Source organism: Pteronotus mesoamericanus, unplaced genomic scaffold (assembly GCF_021234165.1).
Source record: "Pteronotus mesoamericanus isolate MK-2021 breed Mesoamerican mustached bat unplaced genomic scaffold, CSHL_Meso_final contig_74, whole genome shotgun sequence".
Classification (NCBI taxonomy): Eukaryota; Metazoa; Chordata; class Mammalia; order Chiroptera; family Mormoopidae; genus Pteronotus; species Pteronotus mesoamericanus.
The window spans coordinates 35,798,692-35,823,667 of NW_026555247.1; the positions used below are offsets into that span (position 1 = coordinate 35,798,692).

At 36.9% G+C, this 24,976-nt stretch overlaps 1 protein-coding gene across 5 annotated transcripts in view; it reads left to right on the forward strand.

Moving 5' to 3' along the window:
* Positions 1-21,166, forward strand: part of RELCH (RAB11 binding and LisH domain, coiled-coil and HEAT repeat containing) — a 90,037-nt gene extending 68,871 nt beyond the window's left edge. For 3 of the 5 annotated variants that reach the window (XM_054583756.1, XM_054583758.1, XM_054583759.1), the window contains exons 23-29: positions 3,732-3,814; positions 4,593-4,656; positions 6,511-6,649; positions 10,673-10,789; positions 14,823-14,911; positions 17,929-17,999; positions 19,474-21,166. In XM_054583756.1, coding sequence (XP_054439731.1) covers positions 3,732-3,814; positions 4,593-4,656; positions 6,511-6,649; positions 10,673-10,789; positions 14,823-14,911; positions 17,929-17,999; positions 19,474-19,594 — 684 coding nt within the window. In that variant the 3' untranslated portion in view covers positions 19,595-21,166. Of the gene's footprint in view, positions 1-3,731; positions 3,815-4,308; positions 4,657-6,510; positions 6,650-10,672; positions 10,790-14,822; positions 14,912-17,928; positions 18,000-19,473 lie in introns of those variants that run through there. The other 2 variants (XM_054583757.1, XM_054583760.1) reach the window with 2 other exon arrangements.
* The last annotated feature ends 3,810 nt before the right edge of the window (positions 21,167-24,976 follow it).

Here is a 24,976-nt window from a genome sequence, read left to right on the forward strand (position 1 = left end):
AAATGCCCCAAAAATGCATGTGAGTCTTAAAATACCATAAACCATTTATTTCCATAAAATGTATAATTCAGTTTTTCCTGAATTTCAGAATTTTTCCACAATGTAAGATAAATCGTAATTAAAGGATAGAGCTCTAATATATTTGAAAGATATACCTTCTGAAACTTTTAAATATATAAAATAGATATGTGGAATTTAAAGAAAATTTCATTGTTATATGGAGGTTGAAAGTTCTCTGTCCATGTTACTCAGTTATTATATATATTTGATCAAGAAAACTATAATCAGGTGTTCTTTGTCAAAGTGAATGCCAGTTTAAAAATTCAGTCTGATGTCCTTCTGGGTGTACATAATTGTTGATCATTCATAGGCTGAGAAAGAGTAATTATCATAAAAGAAAAAAAAAAGCCTTTCTTCAACCCTTTCCTTTCCCTAAAGAAAAAATATCCTTTTAAATGAAGAGCTAGTTCTTTAGGAGTTTATTCTAAGAGTAAAAAAACTACTATTTTTAAACCATTGGTTTCTAAAATGTATGTATACACTGGTGAAGCAAATTATGTAAGTGGAAATAATTTAAATAAATGAAATGAAGCATCCTCCCTTTTTATTTGTTTTTGACTTTTTTCCTGCCTTATTTCTTACATGTGGCTTTGTCGGGTTTGGGTTGCTGTGTTTGCAGTCAGTGCTGGTCTGGAAACTGTGCTTAAGCGGTTGGCAGTGTTCTCCCAGGCTGAGGATGAGCTTCTGAGTCTAGTTTGAGAGACTTATTTCAATAGTTTTTAAAATTCATTTGATAAAAAATTTTCACTGAGCATGCTAGTAGAAATCATCAGTAGGAAAAATTAATCCTTTTTGGTCAGTGACCCTTATTTTAAACAAAATTGTATTAAAGTAGTAAGTATATCTACAAGATATCTTTTGATACTAATAGTTTATAATTTATAATTATGCCTGCTTCTCCTCCAAAATAAGTTAATTTAAATTAAAACATAAAAACAGGACACTTAAAACTATTTCAGTGTGAGACTAGAAACTGTTGAGAGGCAAGAAATGATATGCTAGGAACATAATATGAGATACTTGAGTAAAATTGAACACTGAATTTAGATCCGAGTTTTCAGACAGCTGGACAAAAAGGGGAAACAGTCTGTAGTGTTATTATTGTTAAAAGATAATACATTATTACTAGAAGTAGCAAATTATTGAAATTGATTTATAAGGTGACTTGATCATGTGACCCCCCAGTGTGACATAATGGATTTCCCAGAAGATGCAGAAAAGAACTTCATTTAATGTTATTGCCTATCGATCAGAAGGAAATTAAGCATATAACTAAGAGTGGACCACAGCTCACCAAAGGCATATGGGCTTTAACACAGATGTGACTGAGTCATTTTCTAGCCTCACTTCTCAAATTGTGGCCAAGTTATTTAACTTCTCTAAGGCTCATTTTTTCATCTGTTAAAACATCCGTAATACTTGTACTTACCTCATCTAGTTTAAAGATCAAATGAGATATTGTATGTAGCATAATAATTGATAGCTCTTAAATTTTGCTTTATGACATTCTTGCTCAACAAAGAAATTAGACTTACCCCAGAGCAATGAAAAATTAACTAGATTATCCTTTTTTTTTGGTAATGCTTTTTGGCTGGCACAAGATAGCAGACATTTCAAGATACATGTAACTGATTCAAATCTAAGCTCTCTGTTCCATTTGTAAATAGGAATTTTATTGAACAGTATTTGAACTTTTTTTTCCTATTTCTTTGTATTGATATCTGATATCATTAATGTTTAAGGTAGCAACAAAAGTTCTTTTGTCATTTTATGCCTGCATAAATATCCATGGTTTTTTGTAAATACTGTGAGGTAGATGCTAACATGAATCAGCTGTTAAATGGTACCTGCTTGTTGTAAAACCAAGACTCTCCCCGTAAAGTGGCCTCTGCTCCTCTGCAACGCTGTGTTGGAGGAGCGTGTTGACACGCGCACACAGTGTTGGGTCTTTATTACTAAAAAATCCACAGCATCTTTCATCTTCCAAGAGGACTGGTTCCTTTGCAAGAGAGCACATTGATTAGCATTTAGGGTTAGCTTGTGTTTACTTTCTGAAATGGAGAATTTGGGATCTGGAAATTGCCCTTCTCAGTTGAACTCATAAAATTCAGTAATTTTTATAAAAACAAGATACATACTTCACAATATTGCCCTCTTGTTCTGTGATATAGGCTTGGCTACTAAATGGATTATAATAGATTGTAGAGATGGGTCTAAGGGTGCTCATCTTATGTACTTTTTGGGGGTTTTTTTGGTTTGATTTTTTTTCATTCATCATGTATTTGTTCCTTTTGAATTTTGCAACTGCAAAACAATGTTTACGTTAGCTACTGATAAAATAAACAAAATGACATTAAAACAACTAACAACACAACTGTCCACTTCCCAATTAGGGCTCTGTCAAGAGACTGAACTGAACATCTGTCAATGACTAGTGGAATGCCACCAAAAGGCACTTCCTTAAAAAAATGGAACTATTCTTTATTTGTAAAAACACATCACAAGAAGAGACAGGGCTATTTTAAATCCCTGCAGATGTTTCTTGGGCATATGTTGGAAGTTGTAGCGGGGGGAAGCCTTGCTGTTCATACACTTGAGAGAAATATAAAACAAAAAACTCTTTGTAAATGTTAACCATTTGAACCAGTCAAAAAATCTTTTTATTTTTTAAATGTATCTTTTATTGCGTTAACATTGGTTTATAACATTATATAAATTTTAGATGCCCAACATTATAAATTGACATCTTAGGTACTACATCATCCTTACCACCAAAAGTCTCATTTTCATCTGCCACCATACAATAAAAAAAATTTTTAATTCTTTCCTAATATATCATAAATCTTATATCCTTGGAATACCCATAATATTGATAATTAAAGTCCTGTTTCTTGCATGCCTCGTCTTGGTCAGGCACAGTATTGAGGTATATTATGCGTAATCAGTTGCATAACTATCCTTTAAGGTGGATGACAGTATCACCACTTTCAGATGAGAACACTGAGTTTCAAGAGATTATGTAATAATGTGTCTAAGGCCACATGGCTGATAAGTGGAGAGCTAGAGTCTGAACCCAGTTTTTACTCCCATGTGTCTTACTTTTCACTAGGCCATATTCTCTCTCTCTACCTCAAAAGAGAAAGCTGCGTGATTATAAAAGGTTGAGGATTTTCCTATGCAGTTTTTAAATTAACTTGCTATAGAACAATCAGAAGCAACTTAGTGGTGGCTGCTAGCCATTTGAGTTTTGTTTAAAAACAGTCCAGTTTGTAACTTGTTGGTCATAATAAAATCACCAGATTTACTTAAAGAATTTTAACCATAGAACCCAGCATGGTCTTCTATTTAGCTTATTTTTGTAAAGCTTTCTTTTAAATTACATTTTAATCGAACATGGAAATTGCATAGACTATTTGACCAAAAGTACAAACTGCCATTGAATTGGTGACAAACTCTGTTTTTGTGGACTGCCAGGCTATTTAAGCTTTGTTTTCCGCCTAAGCATTCTCTGCCTTTATAAAGCACTCTAGTAGCAATATTTGCTTAGCTTCTAATTTTGTTTTTGCTTTTGTGTTTTCTCTCTTTCTCTTGGTTACTCCTTTCTTCCTCCCGTGGCATTGTTTGCTCTTAACATGCATCACCTGTGAATACCCCCTGCGCCGACCAATCAGCTGTTGGTGAAGGGGGTGAATGAGACTCTGGTAGCTCAGAGGGTTGTTCCTGCTCTCATTACTCTCTCCAGTGACCCCGAAATGTAAGTGTGGTCCCTGCCTTTTACACTCAGCATCCCTTTCAAAACGTGCCTGTCAAGAAGTAACCATCGGCTTTTAAATTCATTGACAAATGTATTTGTTATTAAAATAAAATAATAAAATAATACTAAAGTTAAACTTTATCATACCTAAGACATTTATGTATCCTTAAGTCAACCTTCACAGTAAGCTTAATTTGGAGGCCATATGTTTAAAAATATGTATTAGTAGTGTTCTCAAAACATTTCCAAAACTTAAAACATGCTGATGGACTATTTCTTTCAAGCCAAGAAGGGATGCTCTGCTAATCTCACTAACATTTTGTTACCAGTTAAGTATAGTGGCATGAACCAAAGGCTTAACATTTTAATGTCTCGAGTGGGTGACTAAACCAAGAAAGGCCAATCAGTCTGCCTGCCCATCCTCAGTCACAGCTAACCCAGTTCTCATTCCAGTTTACCAAACCATTTTTTATTGCATGTTGACTGGTTTACAGCTGACTCTTCGAGGCATGAGTGAAGCGTTAGTTGACAAGCGGGTTGCTCCGGCCCTTGTTACCTTGTCCAGTGATCCTGAATTGTGAGTTTCACAGACTGCGACCTTAAGTTACCCTGTCTGCCTTTTTGAGCATTCTTCTTGGTCTGCCTTTTTAAAATTTAATTTGTCATTGCTAGAGACTGATAACAGTATATTTACATTGTACTTACTTTGATATACATTTTAATAATAGTTTTTTACCTCAAAGAAAGCTTCAGTTTATTTCTCTTTCAATTCTAACAGATCTGTCAGGATTGCCACAATTCCAGCCTTTGGCACTATTATGGAAACAGTTATTCAAAGAGAGGTAGGAAGTGATTGAAATTTATTTCTATATATTGTTGAGATTACGATAATACGTTACCATACAGGTACCCAGTGGGGATGGGGGCGCTGGAGCATCATACTTTTCATTTTATTTCTTAGTGTGGCCAGAGGAGGATCTGAGTATTTGAAAACATAGTAGTCTGTCCAAAGTGTATTTTCCCAAGGAGATCTCCAGTCTGTCTTCTCAATTGGAAAATTAGGTATAAGCCAACTCTCAGGTGCTCTATTTTAAGCCTGGCTGGTATTGCAGTTTTGGATAATCCTTCAAACCACATCCAGTTCCAAAGCCTTCGATTATCCACTGGACTTCTGGCCAGTCCACATCAATTCCTGGTTGCCAGTTTGTACAGACATGAAGACTGTGTGTCAGATAACTGTAGGAACACAAACCTATGTTGGTGTCACTAGTAGAGGCTAGAGGGCACCTGTGTTCTCCTAAGTGTGTCACTGTTCTCAAGTTGCACGTCTTCCAGCAGACCGGCACCTCACGGCCGACATCATCGTGCCAGTCCTCTGCCGTGCCTGCTGCAGGTTACCAAAGTCTTCCTCCCTAAACTTTTATTTTGATTTATGAACTTACAACTTAATTTCTAGTTTATTAGGTTCTATTTGCAACATTAATTCTAAGCCATTTATCAAAATTAGTATCAAAATTTCATTATCATCAAATTGGACGTGTCCTTACACAAACTAGTATTATATGAAATGTTGAAGGGTCTTCTTTAAGAACATTAGAAATATGAACAATAAAATGGCAATAAATACGTCTCTATCAACAATAGAATCTAAACACACAAGCAGAACAGAAACAGAATCATAGATACAAGTGAACATTTTGATGGCTGTCAGATGGAAGGGGGTTCGGTGGGGACGGGCGGAGACCGGTAAAGGGATGAAGGAGTGCAGAGTGGTGGTTACAGGACAGTCGTGGGGATGTAAAGTACAGCATCGGAAATACAGTAGCCAAAGGACATACAATACGTGCGTGACCCATGGGCATGGACAACAGTGTGGGGACTGCCTGAGGGAGTCCAGGGCGGGGCCGGGTGGGGGGGGTGAAGGCAGGGGGCATTGGGACAGCTGTGACAGCTTAATCAACAAAGTGTAATTTAAAAAGAGGAAGAAAACCCATGTAGATTAAAGATAAATTAATTGTGGGCATAGTACTTAATTTGCCACATAAATGCAAAACACAATTTTATCTAATAGACATTTGCCAAAAAAAGGAAAAATTTTGTAAAATTCCTTTGTCCTGTAGGTTTTTTATAACGAAAATTCAATAACTTTGTTAGTTATAGAAAAAATGTTTTCTGTTCTTCACTTATGTGTTCCACTGGTGAAGCAACATAAAAAAAGTACATCATTCTGCCAAGCTTGCAATTTTGGCAGGATTTCAACACGTTCTTAAATCCTAAAATAAAAATGTCTTTAGGGAAATGTGAGTAAGATGTAAGTCATTAGTGACTCATTGCTTTCGGAAGGTGAATAAATTGGGTAACTCACACTGTGATTTGTTTCACGAATTTTAATTTAGATACAAAACATTTATCTCTTTTTTCCTAAATATTGTGGCATCTTTTCATTTGTTTTACTGGTTTTTCAGGTAATGTTTTTTTCTAAAACAAAATATTGAGGAATTAACAAGCATAAACATGTAAAACCTCTTCTGAGCCAAAAGACTAAATAAGTACTTGCTTAATTTCAAATTTCTACTGCCATATTGATACACAACATTTGAATCCCGTGCTGCTAGCCATGTTTAATGTGTACCTTATTCTTTAACAACCCTACAATTTTTAATCTGTAAAATGACTGTACAATGTCCAATTTTAAGTTGCTGGAAAGAGTGAAAATGCAGTTGGCTTCTTTCCTGGAAGATCCTCAGTATCAAGACCAATATTCTTTGCATACAGAGATCATAAAAACATTTGGTAGAGTTGGGCCTAATGCAGAACCGCGGTTCCGAGATGAGTGTAAGTTGCATTTTTCTACCTTTTTTCCTGAATTGTAATGTCAGATCAAAGCCAGAGGCTTCTCTTAGCATTTGTCATGTGTTAAAGCCTTTCTCTGCTTTATCTTTCATATACTAAAAGCTGAAAGCGAAACAAGTTGGTATTGTGAATTGATCAGCATTACTGTTGGTAGACGGTTTCTTAAACTGTATACTGATAGCTATAACACATATGAAAAGTAACTCAAATAGTTTCAAGTTATTTTAAAAACATTTTTAATAACTTAATTTTAAAATACTGTGCTGCCTCATATTTAGAGCTTATTATCCTTATTTTTAAAAAATTTTTGTGTTTCTAGGTATATTATTATGAAAAATATGCATATCTTCCACTTAGCATGGCATTCAGCTCTATTATTTTAATTCACAGATTGTTGCTCTGTTAAATGAACTCCAGAGTAATCTGCTAAAACATTTTCTCATGTTTCTATAGTATCTCTTGCCTGTGGACCTCAACCTTTAGGACACTTTATGGCATCAAAGCTTCCAGCCATTATTACTCCAAACGCATGTCAGTTATTACTGCCATACTTTAGTCCCTTTATTCTTAGCAATTTGACATGCTCTAAAGAGCACCACGGGTTTGGCTTCTTAAGTCATTTTGCTCTCTAGTACAAGATTGGGTCCTCCTGCAGACTGGTTGTTGCATATCCAGCCTGGTATTTGTAAGGTAAGAGTCATCAAAAGAGGGTATTGTCAGGATTTGGACTGCAGTGTCCAAAGGCCTGTCGAAGTCATGAACACTTAGTGAGCTGGAGAAACACAATCATAAGATGAGTTTTCAATGGGCAACACAGAGAAAATAACAATATTTCATCATTAGTTAAAAGAAAAAGGTTTGGTATTTTAGTTAGCGAAAGGAATAGTCTCACATGATGTAACATCAGATTTACAGGTGACCTTAGTAAACACTCTGAAGGTGGTTTGACTAACCTGGAGAGGCTGTAGTTGCTCTGAAGCCAGGAGAATAAGCCTTGGCTCCGGGATCAAGGAACACGCTAAATAAGCCAAGGGTCTTCGGTGTGTGACGTGTTGTTGAGTATAAACTTTTGAGTATATGCAAAAGAAAGATTTATGTGTCACAGAGAAGAAATTTTCTTTTCATGAATGGATAGATTGAGGGTAGAAGTTTCTACTGCTTGAATAGGTGAATTAAGCCTTTATCCTTGAAGCCTTCTGCAACTTACTGTATACCCAACAAATGTATCTTATACAATCCTTTTTCGCATTCCGGCATAATCAGACATCTTTTTTTTTCTTAAGACAAAATTATTTTTCTTTTGTACCTACCACCCAGTCAAGTGGCTTCCCTTTTACTTTAAAACTTTACCCAGAGAAATTTAATGTCCTATGTCAATAAGATTAATGGTCGATAAAGATAAAAGTAAATAGATATTGACAAGGGTGCTCTATTGTTATCCATCTGTATATATACACAGTTCCTTTTAGAAGCTTAGAGGAAGAACACTGAATTGTTGAGTGGTAATGTTTAACTAGGAGTGGCTTTTTGGATATTTGTTGCTTTCTTAGAGAATAGAGGACCTTGGTTCTTCCAGTGGCCCTTTTTCTTTTCCAACTTTTAGTTATCACAGGACCTTTTGGTCTTGATTTTATTTCAGGGGTCATTTGTTTTATCTGGAACGTGATACATTTTTTTGTTCATTTATTCATTTTCAGCTTTTTACTTTAGAAAGCTCTCTGAAAATGTTCAGTCATACATAGGAGGCTTTCTAACCTGGCAGTTGTGCATTTCAGGTTGGTTTTTTTCAAGGTTTTTATTTCAGATCTGAGTCCATTTACAAAAAGAGAGGACAAGATTATCTTTACTTTGGGTGTTAGATCTACCCTGGAATATTTTTTTGAAAGTTTACTTCTATTTTTATGAAGTCTCCTATTGATTATCTTTATATTATTTGCAGTTTTGAATTTTTGTCTGATCTGCCCTTAAAAGAAAGGCTTCTGCAATAGCCTTATGTTGTGTATTTTCCTCTTTTTCCTTGCCCACACTATAGGTCAGTTGTAGAATTATGCACATCTAGGTTATCAATTTTTAACCATTTATCTCCATCTGAGGGGTTAAAAAATGAATTAATTGGTACAGATAGGGTCGCCCAGGACCATACGTATAAAATGAAATGTTGAATTCTCGAATAAAGCTCTTCCTCTCTTCTGCAATATTGGAAGAGTCTTCTTCTTCTTGATCTTCTTCTTCTTTTTTTTTTTTTAACATCCTCACCCAAGGATATACTTACCGATTTTAGACAGAGAGGAACTGGGGGAGAGAAAGAGACATCAATGTAAGAGAGAACATTGATCAGTTGCCTCCCATCCACACCCTGACTGGGGATTGAACCTGCAACCTAGGTATGTGCCCTGACTGGGGCTTGAACCCACAACACTTTCATGTATGGGGTGATGCTCCAACTGAGCCATTCAGCCAGGACTTTAGGAAAAGGATAACCTATATAGTTGGTCAGAGAAGGAGCAGAAGGAGTAAAGGCCATGTGTCAACAAATAGAGATGTGCAAGGTAAGCTTTAAAGATTTGGGCAGAAATGAACTAGACAGTCTTTGGGAGAGACTACCTTGGGGTCACCATTTTGGTGGCTTTGTTCATGAAGTGGCTTTGGCATGCCAATGAATGAATTGGAGTTTAAACAGTTTTATTGGAAAATCATAAATGTTGGGTGTTTTTGTCTCCTGAATTTTTCTAGAATTCCTCTTAAGTATGTTGTTACTAATTTTCATAAGTCAAAAAGTCCCCTAGGCCCTGGCTCAGTAGCTCAGTTGGTTAGAGTGCCATCCAGATACACCAAGGTTTTGGGTTTGATCCCCCATCAGGACGTATAGAGAAAGAAACAACTAATGGATGCATGGAACAACAAATCAATGTTTCTCTCTTTTTCTCTCTCTCTTTCTTCCCTCCCCCTCTTCTTCTCTCTCTGTAAAATCAATTTTTTTAAAAGTCCCCTAAAAATGGTCATTGTTATCCTAAGTTTTTATGGGGTTTGTTTTTTTTGCCATTTACTAAGGTAAGCATAAAAGTTGTGTTTATATTATCTGGTTATTGAGGAAGCAGGAGGTTTTTCTAGGAGGAGATTGTGGCTTTAATATATACAAACTCAGTGTGAACATAAAAGAAGTCACTACAGTTGGTCAGAAGTATGTTCTTGTGAATGGTATTTTGGGTTCCCCAAGCAAGCAGAGAGTAGGAAGGGGTGTATGATCAACAATTTGATCATTGGAGACCCCGAAGGAACCCTGGTTTTATTGGGAAGCGGTATGTGTTTAGAAGACAGTCTTCAGCAGTAGTGGGGCTCATTGCTACTGAATTGGTTACTGTCTCCTGGGCTATCACTATTATTTTAGCAATAGGTTGCCTGTATTTTTGAAATTTTACATTATTCATTGAGATATATAAAATATTGTGCCCATTGAGTGACTTAAAAACTCAATCTCCAGTGTTGTCTGACACTGGTCTTTGCTAAGAATTTGAGAAACTAGAACTAATAGTAGTTTTATGAAAGTGTGAAATAATTTGATGTTGAAAAAGAATACATGTACTATATTTATCTTTTGTTTAATAGCACTGGTAATACCTAATTTTTATAGAGAAATTTATAAAGATAATAACACAGAAAGTAGATTGTTTACATTTGTTTCTTTAGTTTCATTTTTCACGTTCGGAAATTGAGTTGCAGTGAGGCCGCAGGCAGTGTATATGCAGCCTCGTAAAGGGGTTGGATCCAGGGCTGCCGTCTGTTTCTCCCCAATCCCAGGTCACTCTTCATTCTGAAAAATGTGTGCTCTTTTTTAGTAAAAGAAAGCAAGCATAGGGTGTGGCTAATCTTTTGAAAATCATCTAGAATTAAAGTGAAATTTTATTAACTAAAATGAAAAAATATTTTTTAAGATGTATGAGTGTTGTGTGTGTGTGTGAGCTTTAGGTAAAAATGTAACAATTTCCATTTCTTTTTTTTTTCCAGTTGTTATACCACATTTGCATAAGTTAGCCTTGGTGAACAACTTACAAATTGTGGATTCTAAAAGACTGGATATTGCTACTCATCTTTTTGAAGCCTACAGTGCACTTTCCTGTTGTTGTATCCTTGATTAATGCAGATCTATACTTATATAACCAGCCTTACAATGAACCACCTCAGTCATTAAAGGTTAAGAAATAGAATTTTTTTCTTCAACTTAACTTACATAAGGATTGCAGAAAATTAAAAACTTGACCTGACTTGCCCTACTCTTTACTCTAGCAGCCTCATAATTTCACAAGGTAATTTTAAGCCCTCTGTGCTTTTATATTACAGTTTTAAAAATACTGACTAAAGTTTCATTTATGTTGGTCAGCTATATAACTGAACAAAAAATGAATTATAGCTGAGGCTTCTGTTAATCAAAAGGAAGCCTCGTGTGCATCCTGGCGTTGGAGTTTTCAGTGAATGTCTCAGCATCCACATCCAATGGAGCGCAGTGCGCGCCTCCTGAGAGAGGGCGCTCATGGAAAGAGGCCAGTGCCAATGTGGCTGACCATCTCCAGAGGAGGTGGAAGTGGAGAACGCTCAGAGACTGTCTAACCCACGCCAACCGCTGCATTTTATAAATGATTGAAATAAAGCTTACGTTCGTGACTTGTTTATAATTAAAAAGCAAAACTGTGACTACAGCTAAGAACCTTAGCTGTCCTCTTAAATGTTCTCTTTACTGTTGTAGGCCTAGTAAAATAAAAACAAAGAAGGAAGTAAAGATAACAATGAGCCCAGTGAACTCCAGCTTTTAGCTTTCCCAGTGAAAGGCAGGTGAGTTCAGGGAAGGGGAAATAAGCGATTGAAAAGGCGTGCAAGGCCAGACACGCAAACAGAACTGTGAAAGGACGAGCTGGGCAGCATAACTGGAGAATTGGATTATGACAAAAAGAAGTGACAGTAGAGAAAGGTTTCTAATGATTCATAGGAGAAAGTAGAGGACAAAAGAAGTGTTTCAGGATTAAAATTTGTGGTTTCATATTGTTATATAGAAGTTTGAAGTAATAAAATGAAAAGGTAATTTTAAATAAGGCAAATATGTTCCAAAATGCCACTGACACTCCTTGACTGGAATGTCTCAATGGGAGGTTGGTTTTGTTCAGGGTAAATCAAATGGACGCAGTAGGAATTTAGCTAAGGAGCTTTTTGTCCTTTTGGAAATGTTATATATAACTTGAAGTTGGATGCATGATAGAGAGTATTTTACTTTGGGACTCAACTGCAAATTATCTATTCATCCAGATGGTGTAAGCCATGTTTTTTATAATATAGATTATAAAGTGGGTAGAAATACCATATTTTGATAATTTTGTGCCTCAACTATCCATAAGTCCATCTTCTAAGTTTAATTCCACCAAAAAGGAGAACTTATTATCAATCTTGATTTATCTTGTTGGCATTTTCAACTTATTAAAGATAGAGGAAGCCAAAAGAGGAAGCAACATCCTGAATTAGCAAGAAAGAGCTCGTTAGTAACGGAGAAGTGGCAGGACCCTTACGAGAAAGCAATGATGGCTGGCATGTCCGTTTGCATTTCAAAGAAAAGACAGTTCTGGTTATACCTGTTCCCTAGGCTTTGTGAAAGTAGACGTTTAAAAACTGAAACAATGCCATTTACATTTTTAATAGAAGAGAGCTTCTAAAGGAAAATGGGAAAGTCAAAAGATCAGAAATTTTAGCCCTGGAAAGCTAAATGTCCAAGGGGGCAAGGCGGCGGTCTCAAAGAGCACGGATGTCTGCAGAGAAGGCTGTTATTGTGGGCCTAGGTGTGCGTAGAGTGCTCCTGGAGTGAACACAGGAAAAAGTCTTCACAGCAGTGAGGGAAGGAACAGTCTTCACAGCGCCTCGCTCAAGGGTAAAGACATCCACTCTGCGCGAGTCAGCGCTTGGGCTTGTGCCGGCCGGCCGGGGTGGCCGCTGATGAGGTCGCGGGGCCACATCGGCTCTGCTGTTCCGGGCGTGCTGAGCTGATAGAACACAAGAGCATTCCTTTCAATCCTGGCATGATACTTTAATAAGGACGTGGAAAAGCTGTAGTGTTTAACATTCAGCATAGTAATAAGACAAAAAATCATATTTTTAAAAATTTTGACGAAATTTAGAAACATTGAACATGGTAAAGAGGTGCCTTGGAGATGAAAAGATAATTTAAAAATTATTTCAAAGGTTGTGAATGTAGAAGAGAGGTTAGGTGTATGGTAACCAAGGTGCAGAACTAACACTAGCAAGCAGAGGTCCCAGAGAAGCCAATCTGGTGTATTAGAAAAACTTTCTAATTGAGCTATCCAAAAATGCAGTGATCTCCCTTATGAAACTCTGAGTGTTCTGTCATTGTTAGAATCAGAGGCTCTATGGCCACCGTTCATGGAGGAGGAAAACGTGATTCCTAACACAAGATGGGACTAACTGACCTCCAAGTCTTCACCCCTTAACAAAGATTGTTTGATCCCATGGGGAAAAGGGAGAACCAAACAGTGTGTAGAAAAAGAGGAAGAGAGTGAATTCCGTCTTACCTCCAAATAAGGCCGTCTTCAGCTGCTCAGTCCATGCCCATGTTTCTAGGTCACAGGCTCAACTTCCAATTCAAAGGTCACTTACACTGATGTCTTGGTGGTACTTTTCCCATACCTAGAAAACAGGCCTGCCTCACTGTTAGGTTGCAGCCCTCTCTATGTCTATAGGAGTTTGGTTTTTAGGTCATTTCTTAAATATATAGGAATCTTGTTTAAAAGCAATTTTTATGTATAACTGTATATTAAGGCCATAATTATATATTATATGTATAAAATACTGATTTGTTTACATAATGAAATAATTTTTTTTCCAAAAAGACTGATTTACTCACCTTTATAAGGGAACGCATTTATTGGCATTTTTCACTTTTAATATTGGTATATTAACAGGAACTACTTTCAGATTTTTTTAAAGACTTTATTTATTTATTTTAAAGAGAGAGGAAGGAAGGGAGAAAGAGAGGGACAGAAACATCTACGTGGGAGGGAAGCATTGATCCGTTGCCTCTCGCATGCCCCCAACTGGAGGCCTGGCCTGCAACCCAGGCATGTACCCTGACCAGGAATCGAACTGGCGACCTTTCAGTTTGCGGTATGATGCCCAATCCACTGAGCCACACCAGTCAGGGCTAAGAAGAACTGTTTTTAAATAGCTGAAAACTGTGGTATGGTGCGACGGTGTCAGAGTTGATGTGAATAAGCAAGGTGACTTGTTTTCTTGAAATATGCATCTGCTTTCCTGATTCCTTTGCATGTCAAAATAATCAAAATCAACTAAATCTCAAAAATGACAAGGAAATATACAAATACTGATATTACAGTAAAAGTTCTCTTACCCAATTCAATTAGGACCAATAGTAGATCAATTTAGTAGAATTGTTAAAGCAAGAAATCAGAGAATGTTATATACCAAGGTAACTTATTTTAACTTGAAATACGTAAATGTATTTTCTTTTTACTCATCTTTTCGTGTAGGACTAAGGCATTTCTTTTATGTCTGTTGATTAGAGCTAAACATTATCTTTCTTAGACCATATCTATAATGTAATGGTCTATAATTTCAGCTTACGTTTTTTTTAAAAAGGATCAGGAAACATTATTGATACCAGATATAGAATTTCTTCTAGTTTTATATTTTTACTAATTTTTTTACAGTTCTTATAATACATAATTAAACAGCAATGTTTTAAGCGATTGGCCTTCATCAATTTTTTCTAAAGCTTTCAACTTAATTGTCATGGAAACATCAATTCTCTTTTTATAGTCACTTTATTCATTTAAACATCAATTAAATTACATGACTTAATTTTCACATTCATTATTTGATATGTTTATAAAACATGTAATTATGTAAACTTACAGTACCGAATACCACTGACAAAGAAGTTTGAGGGAATAAAGTCAATTGACTCTTGATAAGTAACTAACTCAACAAATGAGACTCACGCTTCAGGAAGGCTGTTTACTCCAGGCCATCGGCGTGCCGTAGGCGTTGTTTAAGAGAGCTGCTGTTACATCATCCTACTGTTGTGGTGGACATACCAGTTTTGGGGTTTTCTTTTTAATTCCCTTAACTATGTTGTCTCAAGTCATTTCAGAGGATTTAATGGTTAATCACTTTCTGCCTGGTCTCAGATGTTTACGGACTGACATGGAACATCTCTCTCCGGAGCACGAGGTGAGCTACTGTGGTGATTTCACCACTGTGATTATCAGTGGCGTGTTCATATGTTTTAATATCTCCTGTACAGATTTTTATTTCTCTTTATTGGAGACATGCTTATGATATGCTGCACTTAATTTTTTTAAATCTAGTTCAATGTCATTTTATGGATTGATTTACCATTTATGAGGTCTTGAGCAACTCCTTTAACATCCTTGAGTCTGTTTCATTCTCCATAGTAGGGATAACTTACTCTCCTTCACTGAATATAATTAGAATTTGATAAGATAATGTACATGAAATACTTTCAATCTATAAAATTCTATACATTGTTATCTCCGACCATCAACTTACTTGGAAGATAGATTTCTATTTTCTATCTCCTTTTCCTCATAACCCTTTCATTCTATTTGTCTTCCTATTTCCTCCAAAACCCTGTTTGTCATTTATTTCTTATTCTGTATCTTCAGCATATCTTTCTACAGCTTTTCTTTAATCTATTATCATAATTGACTCTCCCCTCTTAAAGGAAGCAAAACAAAAACATTCCTTCACCCCTCCCCCAAGTCTCTTCTCCTCCCCATCGTCTCTGCTCCGTGTCAGCTTTCACACTGACTGTGTCTGTGCCATGTCCACCGCCATCACACCAAGCTGGGGGCGTGCTGTCCCTGAGGTCACTGGTGATCCAAGTGAAAGGACAGTTCTCGTGCCTGATAGGACTGTGTAGGAGTGCGTACCCTTTTCATCCATATCTTTGTCAACACTTGGTATTTGTAAGATTCTTTAATTTGCTGGATATAGAATGGTATCTCATTATTGTTTTTATTTGTATTTCCCTGTTTATTGTTGAACTTGAGCATCCTTTGTATGTTTATTGACTAGTTAGGATCTTCAATCAAAGCCTATTTAGGTTTTTTGCCCATTTCTTATCTGGGTTGTCTTTTTTCTGTTATGTCTTCAAAGTTTGTTATATATTAGGAATACCAGTATTTTATCAGTTTTGTGTTTTGTGAGTATCTTTCAATTTGTGATATGTCTTTTCATATTTCTGGCATTGATCATTTTCAAAAAACATTATCTCCTATACTTTTAAAATGTTTGAAGGTATATTTTTACAAAAAAAAATTCTTAATCCATCTTGAATTGGTGTGAGGTAGTGCTCCAATTACATTTTTTCTCTGTGGATAAGCAGTTGTCCCGTCATTGTTTATTGAACAGTCCGTTGTGTCTGTACTGATGGGCAGCGCCACCTCCATCACGCATGTCCATGTGTGCGCCTGTCTCTTAGGAGGGAACATCCTTTCCCATTGGTCTTACGGTCACTCACTGAAACTGATATACAGTCTTCATACAGTGGCCTTGTTAAAAAGTCCTGAAAACTAGTAGGGCAAGTGTAGCATTGTTTTGTGGCGGTTTTCTAGAACTGTTCATGATGCTTAGCTTTTCCTTGTAAATTTTATCAGATGTTATCAGGTTCCAAAAAAATCTCATTCATATTCCTATTGAAATTGAATTGGTTCTATAAAGTAGTGGGGGAGACATCACCTTCCTGATTTTAAGTTTTCCTATACAGAACATGCTACATACTACACGTATTTATAATTTCATCTGAGAAAATGTGACGCGTTGTATTTATAATGTTATACTGGTATCTTTTTTTAGGATTATATATATTTTAACCCTTTCTTGCTGATATATAGAAATATATATAACTTTTATATGTTGTACTTAAGTCTGGCCAACTTGAGAAACTTTATTATTAATTCTAATAAAATGTCTCTGGATTTTTTTGGTGTATGTTTTATATATAGAATGGTCATTTGCAAATAGTATGTTCTTTTCTAATACTTGTACTTTATTTTCTCCTTTTCTCATACTGTAGGATCTGTATTGCTATGCCTTTTTCACTTCTGATGTTGTTAACTTGTTTCTTCCTTTCTTTTTAAAATAGTTTTGATAGGGATTTATTGATTTCATGAAGCTTTTCTAATATTGAACTTCTGGCTGTGTAGATATTTCTCTGTTCATCTCCTGTTTCATTGATCTCTACTTTCATCTTTATTTCTGTTTGCCTTCTTTAGGTTTAATTTCTTAAATATTTTTCTAATTTCTTAAGGAGGAAGCTTAGATTTACTTTTAAGTTTTCTTATTTATTTAAGTTCCTTTTTAACTGTTCTTAATTCCAAGCACATGAATTTAAGGCTGCTCAGAAAATCTTCATGTGAATTGTAACATCCTCTACCTTGGCCTGCTACTTCTCATCTTACTCCGTGTTCTTTCCAAAGCCTTTATCACTGCCTAATATATGATCTAATACACCTATTTTTGTGTGTTTATTGTCTAGAACATAGGAACATATATTCACCAGGAGGGAAAAGTTGTTTGTTTTATTTTCTGCATTCTCTGTGTTTAAAAAAGTGCCTGGCACATGGTAGGTGACGGGGACTTCCGTGTCCAAACATGGGCCGAGAACGTTCAGGAACGCCAGTTGTTCCTGGTCTGGTTGCTAGCAATAGGGGCGGCGGCTTCTCAGACCCCTCTGCCCTTCCCATCACTCAGTCTCCCTGCAAAAATGACGTTAGCTCGTAAATGCCCAGTACATAGTATCTCAGCCTAGACCTGGTCTCTGCTGTAAACTTTAAAGCAGCGCACCTGGATTTTGCAACTGGGAGAAAGCAAGTGTATGGGACAGAACAGCTCTTACTGAGGAAATGTGTGTGTGGCCATGGTGTGTGTGTGTGTTATATTTATAGATGTGTACAAATTTAACTTTTAACAGTAGATGGTGGGGCAAGCCAAGGAGAATGGGAATCAGATTTAGAAAGAAGTTTAGTGAAAGTCAGAATGCTATTTCTGCACCTTATCTAGCAATCTAATGTGAATTCCTTTAACAAAGTAACTGTCAAAACTTTAAATTGTAATGAACACATTAGCTTATGGGAATATTAAAAATTAAATTAAAAACTTTAAATTAACCATAGCATTTCACTGTGTCAGCTGTATTTCACTAAAGTTTTTTTTTTTTAAATCAGGTTATTTTAAGTTCCATGATAAAAGAATGTGAACAAAAAGTAGAGAATAAGACTGTCCAAGAGCCTCAAGGGTAAGACATTAATTCTTTTTTTAAAACTTCAGGTTAACCTTAATTTCTCTACATTTTCTGTACGTGGTAATGATGTTTTATTTTGTGTTATTTTGTAGTCATTTATCTGGAAGACAAGAAAATTCTTTAAATTAGCAGTTCTTAAATGCTAGTCCGTAAACCTCCTGCATCAGCATTATCTCGGGAATTTAAAATTCAGAATGGGGCAGAGAGACCATTCTCTGTGCCCGCCTCTCAACATTCCGATTCAGCCTGGAGAGCTCTGTATTTAAAAGCTTTCAAAGAGATGACTTGATATGCGGATTTGGGAATCACTGGTCAACTTAGTTTCTTAGAAGTCTGTGACAGAAGTCTCTAAGCTGCAACTGGACACACTGCATAAAGGATTGTAAACTTGTGAATGTTTTAGTCACATGCTTCTAACCAAACTAATTAGAATGTGGACATCCAATGAAATTAAAATACAAACATAGATTTAAAAGAGTGAAGTTGAGCATTGGGGAGAGGAAGTAATACTCGTAGCTCTTGCTGAGGTAACCTTGAGCAGTTACTCTTAAATGGACTCAGTTACATAAAAAGCTCAAAGGTGTTTCCTTTAAAAGCTGACTGCCAGGAATAAGCATTTCATCCTATCAGACTAAGTACACGAGCACACACACACTCCCCCCGCCCCCGGTACACACACACACACACACACACACACACTCTCTCTCTCTCCCCGCCCCCGGTACACACACACACACACACACTCTCCCCCCGCCCCTGGTACACACACACACACACACACACACACACACTCACTCTCCCCGCCCCCGGTACACACACACACACACACACACACACTCCCCCCGCCCCCGCACACACACACACACACACACACACACTCCCCCCGCCCCCGGCGCGCGCGCACACACACACACACACACACTCCCCCCTGCCCCCGGTACACACACACACACACACACACACACACTCTCCCCCCGCCCCCGGCACGAACGCACACACACACACCGCCATGCCCCCGACACACATGCACACTCCCCCTCCACGCCCCCGACACACACACATACTCCCCACGCCCCCGGCGCGCGCACGTGCGCGCACACACACACACACACTACCCCCCCACCCCTGGCATACACACACACTCCCCACGCCCCCAGCGCACACACACAAGTAGCCCAATGAGTTAGGTAATAGAATTACTTTGATTTTTACAGATGAGGATGATATTACAGATGAGATTAAATAACCTACCCAGAGTCACACAGCTGGTAAATGACAGAGCCCAGACTCAGCCTCATTCCCAACTTGCTCCTAACCACTACCTAGTACTGCTTACATGAATCTCTCCCCATAAATGTCAGCTTCCTTTTTCAGATATCAGGTCAGAATGTATTTACGAAAGAAATGAGAAAATGGATATTTTAGTTTTTTTAATTGCTTTACATGATTTTTAAAATTTTTTTTCTAGCTCAATGTCAATTGCTGCAAGCTTAGTGAGCGAAGATACAAAGACCAAGTTTTTGAACAAAATGGGCCAATTGACAACATCAGGTGCCATGTTGGCCAATGTGTTTCAGAGAAAGAAGTAAAAGCAAGAAAGAAGCGCCCAGAAGACACTAAGATGGACCTCACGCAGACTGGTTCCTTGTACTTGAAGTACTTGCCTTTTTTATTTCTTTGTTTTATGTTCTTGAATTATAATTTTGTCCTAACCTCCAAAGATATTTGCACTGCTTTCTATTATTGCTGTATATCTGTTAATTTTGGAAGTATAACTGTGGTAATAGGAGATTGAGTTGGTAGTCTGTACCAAGTAAGTCCCTCTTCTATGTTCTTGTCTTTCAGAATATTTTTTTATATATATATAGCGAAGAGGTTTTTTTGGATGGGATAAAGCAAATATCTGTAATATACACTAAGCTATTACAATGGTACTTAAAATAATGTAAATTTGAAGTCATTGTTATAAAGTAATAAAAGTGGAGATTACTTAAGTATTTAAATTATGAAAGAATAATGCAGACTTTTTATTGTTTCTTAACTGACTAGAAAGAGCCACCAGCATTACTCTGTGCCTTTTGGACTTCAGTTTGTGTGTCTGTGGGAATTGTGTGCATTCCATTCACACAGCACCTGTAGTGCTGTGGTGAATTTGAATTACAAGTCCTACAGTAAGTAGATAATAATGAAACTTTCAGCATTTCAGAGCTCTCGTGAATACTAAGTGCTATTTAAATCTCCCCAGCACTCACACGCATCCAACGGACTCACCTGAGGAAAGACAGCCCATAAACACGGGGAGTGGTAACCACGGGGAATTTTCAGACTGCTGTGTGTTCAATTCAGATAGTCAAAAAGAAATGTAAGTAAGAAGAGCTCATAATTGTGAAAGGTTTTTCCAAATCGAAATACAAAAGAAAATACAGTTCAGATCTGAAATTTAACATTTGCGTAAAACATTTATTCAAGGTATTTTCTAATGCTTTTAATTTTAGAGATTATCTTTTCATTCTGCATGTTACAGAGAAGTACCTGTGAGTTAAGGACATTTGGGGGCTGCTCTCTTCCCTCTAAACAAAAAATGACAGCGGCTAAGTTGTTATTGGTTAGTTAACACCATGGCCCTTAAAGTCAGTGACCGTTCCTGTGTCTGTGCGCATTACAGGGGGTCTCAAGTCGGTGCACAGGTCCGCTGGAGCCAGACACTTGTCTGTCACGTAATGCGACTTGAAGTAGAAGAGAGCGGTGCTGGATGTAGGGGGATTGGTTTGAGGGGTTAATGTGAGGCCTTTTTGAAAAATGCCTATTTTAATAAAGAGAACTCTCGTTTGAGCACAGTCGATGCACATAGGTGATTCTTATGTTTGTTGTATAAACTCGTTTCCTACACTTGGAACATGGCTGGATGACAGTCTCTTCCTGAGAAAGCTACCTTCTCACACATTCAAGCTGATAAAATAAGTTGACATAGCAAAGCCATTTGAAAAAGGTCATTCTGAAATTATTTCTTTTACTTATAGTACAATAATTGTTAACAAACTAGTCTTTCTGAAAACTGTTGGATTCTAGGCATTCCTGAGGAATTGAAAGTGGCTACCTTTCATGTCAAAAATGGTGATCTACTATAAATAAAATGTTTTTGCATACTTGTTTTGGTTTTGGTTTTGGCTGTGTATTTACTCTCATTTTGAAATGCTTTATCTATATCCAAGCAAAAGGAAATGAGAAAGCATATATTCATTAAAGTGTAATAATATGTTATTTTAGGAACATAATCTATATGAATTACTTATTTTAATTTACTTTTATTTTAAAAAGTTGCTATAAAATTAATACATTTTCAGAGATGATTTAAACAAAAGTGATTAAACTCTCATTTGCTTTGAACTATAGTAAATGTTCGTTACCAGGTAAATGATTCTAATGTATTTTTATTGTGATCATTTTTATTAATTTGTGAATCCGTTTAATTGCTAATTATTTTGATAGTCAACAGCTAGTGAGATACACAATATCTAAATGTCAGTAAGACTTCACTTTTATTTTCATTTTGATTTTTATACTAAACCATGGGTTCTTTTCTTTTTTTAATCCTCACCCAAGGATATGTTTATTGATATTTAGAGAGAGAGAGAAACATCAGTGTGAGAGAGAAACATCAATCCATTGCCTCCCATACTTGCCCCAACCAGGGATCAAACCCCAGTCTGGTTATGTGCCCTGACCAGAAATTGAACCCTCAACCTTTGGGTGTACTGGACAACGCACCAATCAACTGAGCTACCCAGCTAGGGCCAAGAAAAACCATTAAGTAAAAATTCCTTTTCACTATAAAACCAGCCTATATACCACAGTTAATGTAAACTTAGCACAATATAAAGAACATTGCTCTTTTGATAATATATAAATTGCTTCTGTTCAGTGTGGTAAAGAATGTAAGTTATTTGCTTTTTTTTCCAAAGAGTTTTCAATAATATCTGGAAAATACTGTCCAAAGCATATCTATATAGAAGACTATATTAAACTATTTTAGTTCCTTTTATTCCATCAAAGACTAATCCATTGTATTTCAATTAGATAATTATATAGATTTCTTGATGTGTATAAACTGGCATTTCATACTGTATGTTTTAGATATTAAATACTTTGTCAGTGATGTTATTTATGGTTGTTATTTGTTGATAGCAGTCAAATTTAAAATATTAACAAACTATTATCTTATTGGTAAAGTAACCATTTCTTGAACTGTTAGCACTTACAACCTTAGATATTTTTAGGATTTTCAGGGAAGCTGAAAATATGTATTTCTCTATATAAAATACATATTGATAAGTAGTATAAATCTAACTGACTTTTTCATCTCATAGATGCTTTATCTTTATTTCTGATAATTCCTTGACAATTTTTTAATATTTGGCTTTCCCTGTTCATAAGCCTTCCTGTCATGTATTAAATACTAACCCTTAGGTGAATACTTTTCCTAATGTAAATCATTGTCTAATTTATTTTCATATGGCTTTTTCAAATAATCACCTTTCTAACAAATTATTTTTTCTCACCATCAGAGAGCATGGAAAAAATAACATGCTCTCTATTTCCTCACCAGACTTTATAAAAACCACATAATAGTAAACCTGAATGTGTTCTAGCATTTAGAAAGCACTATGAAAGTTCAAAGTGGAATTAAAATTGTAAAGTCACTGAACAGCTGGAGCGTGGATAGCCAGACAGCTGCACCCCATGCTTTTGTTTTCTTGTGAGTAGCTAACCGTGCCGGGCATGAGCTACTCAAATTGCAGCAGGAGGCAGCGGAGTGCGGTGGCGGTGACACGGTGGCCGCTGCAGGTGGTGACTGGGAGGGATCTCCTTGAGAAGGCAAGGGGCTGAGATTCAGCGCTCAGGGGGAGGAGGTGGACTCCCTTGTGGCAGGGGAGAAAGTAGAGAATAGACATGTTTGGAGGTAAGCTGGTCAGTTTAGTGGTGGGAAGACTAGGGGGTTTCCATTTAATTCCTTGTGCATTTCTGAGTGGAGTATGAAGCAAAGCCATTAACGTGGCCGGCACCTGTAAAGTATCGGAGGCTTGAGGAGAAAGAAGGTAGAGAAGGTCGTCTTCAAGAACGGCAGAGGGAATTATTGAGGGCATTGTAGGATTGCCAAGCAATTTTGAAAGCCCACCTGGGAATAGTACGTACAAATTTAGACCCAATTAACCTGATCTTTTTTTTCATTTTTCCTCCTGCTAGGATCAGCTATTTGTTTTTCCTCCCACTAGGATCAGCTGTTCGGGAGCAGATGGGAAGTATACGGAGAATGAAGTATAAGCAGGGCTGGGGTTTTTTCCAGATGCTTAAGAGGAGAAGAAGGGAGAGACATTAGAGCTACTAGCAAAGGAATGATTATAGTGATGGACCATAGAATCTAAACTGGGCAAGAGGGAAAAGATAACGAAGTGAGTGGGAGAGTCTGAGGGAGGGCTCTCAGTAAAGTCAAAAATATGTTTTGGTGAGAATATTCATGTCAGTGAATTGGAAGGACACTTCCTTCGGAAGTAGAGGTGAAAAGCAAGTAAGATACCTCTGGGCTCTAAGGTACAGAGGTTTGTGAGAACAAAACTAAAATCCTCCACTTACGAGCTTAGCAAGGAAAGTGCTGTGTTAGGGGTAACCAGCATTCAATTAGTATGAGCTGGAGAGCAGGCCCTCTAGCGCGAAGGCGGGGATGCAGGAGAGGGACCTGAAGACAGACCATGCGTTTCCTGAGCCAGCAGCGGGTGCGGAAGGGGTAAGGGTTTGTTACACTAAGGGATGTTCAGAGGAGCTCAAGGGTAGGCTCTCAGGCCAAAAACGCTGGGGCCCCTGGTACATGAGGCAGAGGCTGTGATACTGGCATTAGACTGAGCCTCTGAGAGCGTGGGTGGTTCTCAGCTAGACCCTTGGCATCCATTGGGCATTGGTTCTCTGCAGACCAAAATCTCCCTGATCTTCGTGGGAAAGGGTCAAGTTTCTCACAAGTATGATTTTAGCTGTAAGGGTTTTGTAGGGATTCCTTATCAAGTGGGGGATGTTCCTCTCTATTCCTCGTTAACTGAGAGTTTTTATCCTGAAAGGGTGCTGGCTTTTGTCAAATGCTGCTTCTGCATCTATCGATTCGGCCGGGGTTTTCCTTCTTTAGTCCACTAGTGTATTACGTTAACTGACTTTCAAATGCTGAACCAGCCTCACACACCCAGGATGAATCCCGCTTGGTCATGTCTGTGATTCTCTTTACACAATGTTGGGTTCCATTTGCTATTATTTTGTTGAGGATTTTTGCATCTATGTTCATGAAAAATATTGATCATTAGTTTTCTTTTAAAGTCTTTGTCTGGCTTTGGTATTAGGGTAATGAAATCCTACAGAATATGTTCTCTGACCACAATGAAATTACAAAAATAATAAAAAGTTAACCAGAAAATAAAATGTTGGAAATGAAGTGTGTGCTTTTAAAAGAAACCACAGGTTACAGAAGAAATGACAAGAATTAGAAAACATTTTTATCAAATTCAAAACTTGTCAGATGATTCTGAAGTCATACTTAGTGGGAGCTACACATACAGGTTCAAACTCAGAGATTAGAAAGAAAGGCTTACAGTCCGTCACCTAACCTTCATTTCAAGAAGATCGTAAAGAACCGCAAAGTAAGCAGAAGCAGCAGTAAAGATCAGAAATTAATAGAAAACTCAACATATAATAGAAAAGATCAAGAAAGCTGAAAATTTGATTCTAATTAATTGAACTAAGAAACTTAATTAAACCCCAGTAAGACTTATCAAGAAAAAGAGAAGTCAAAAATTACCAATGTTAGAAATAAAAAGTAAGAAACCTCTACAAACACGATGACATTAAAAATATAGGATATGATGAATGACTTTATACCAATAGAGTGAAAGTTTAGATGGAATGGACATGCTCCTATTTAAAAAAAAAAAAAA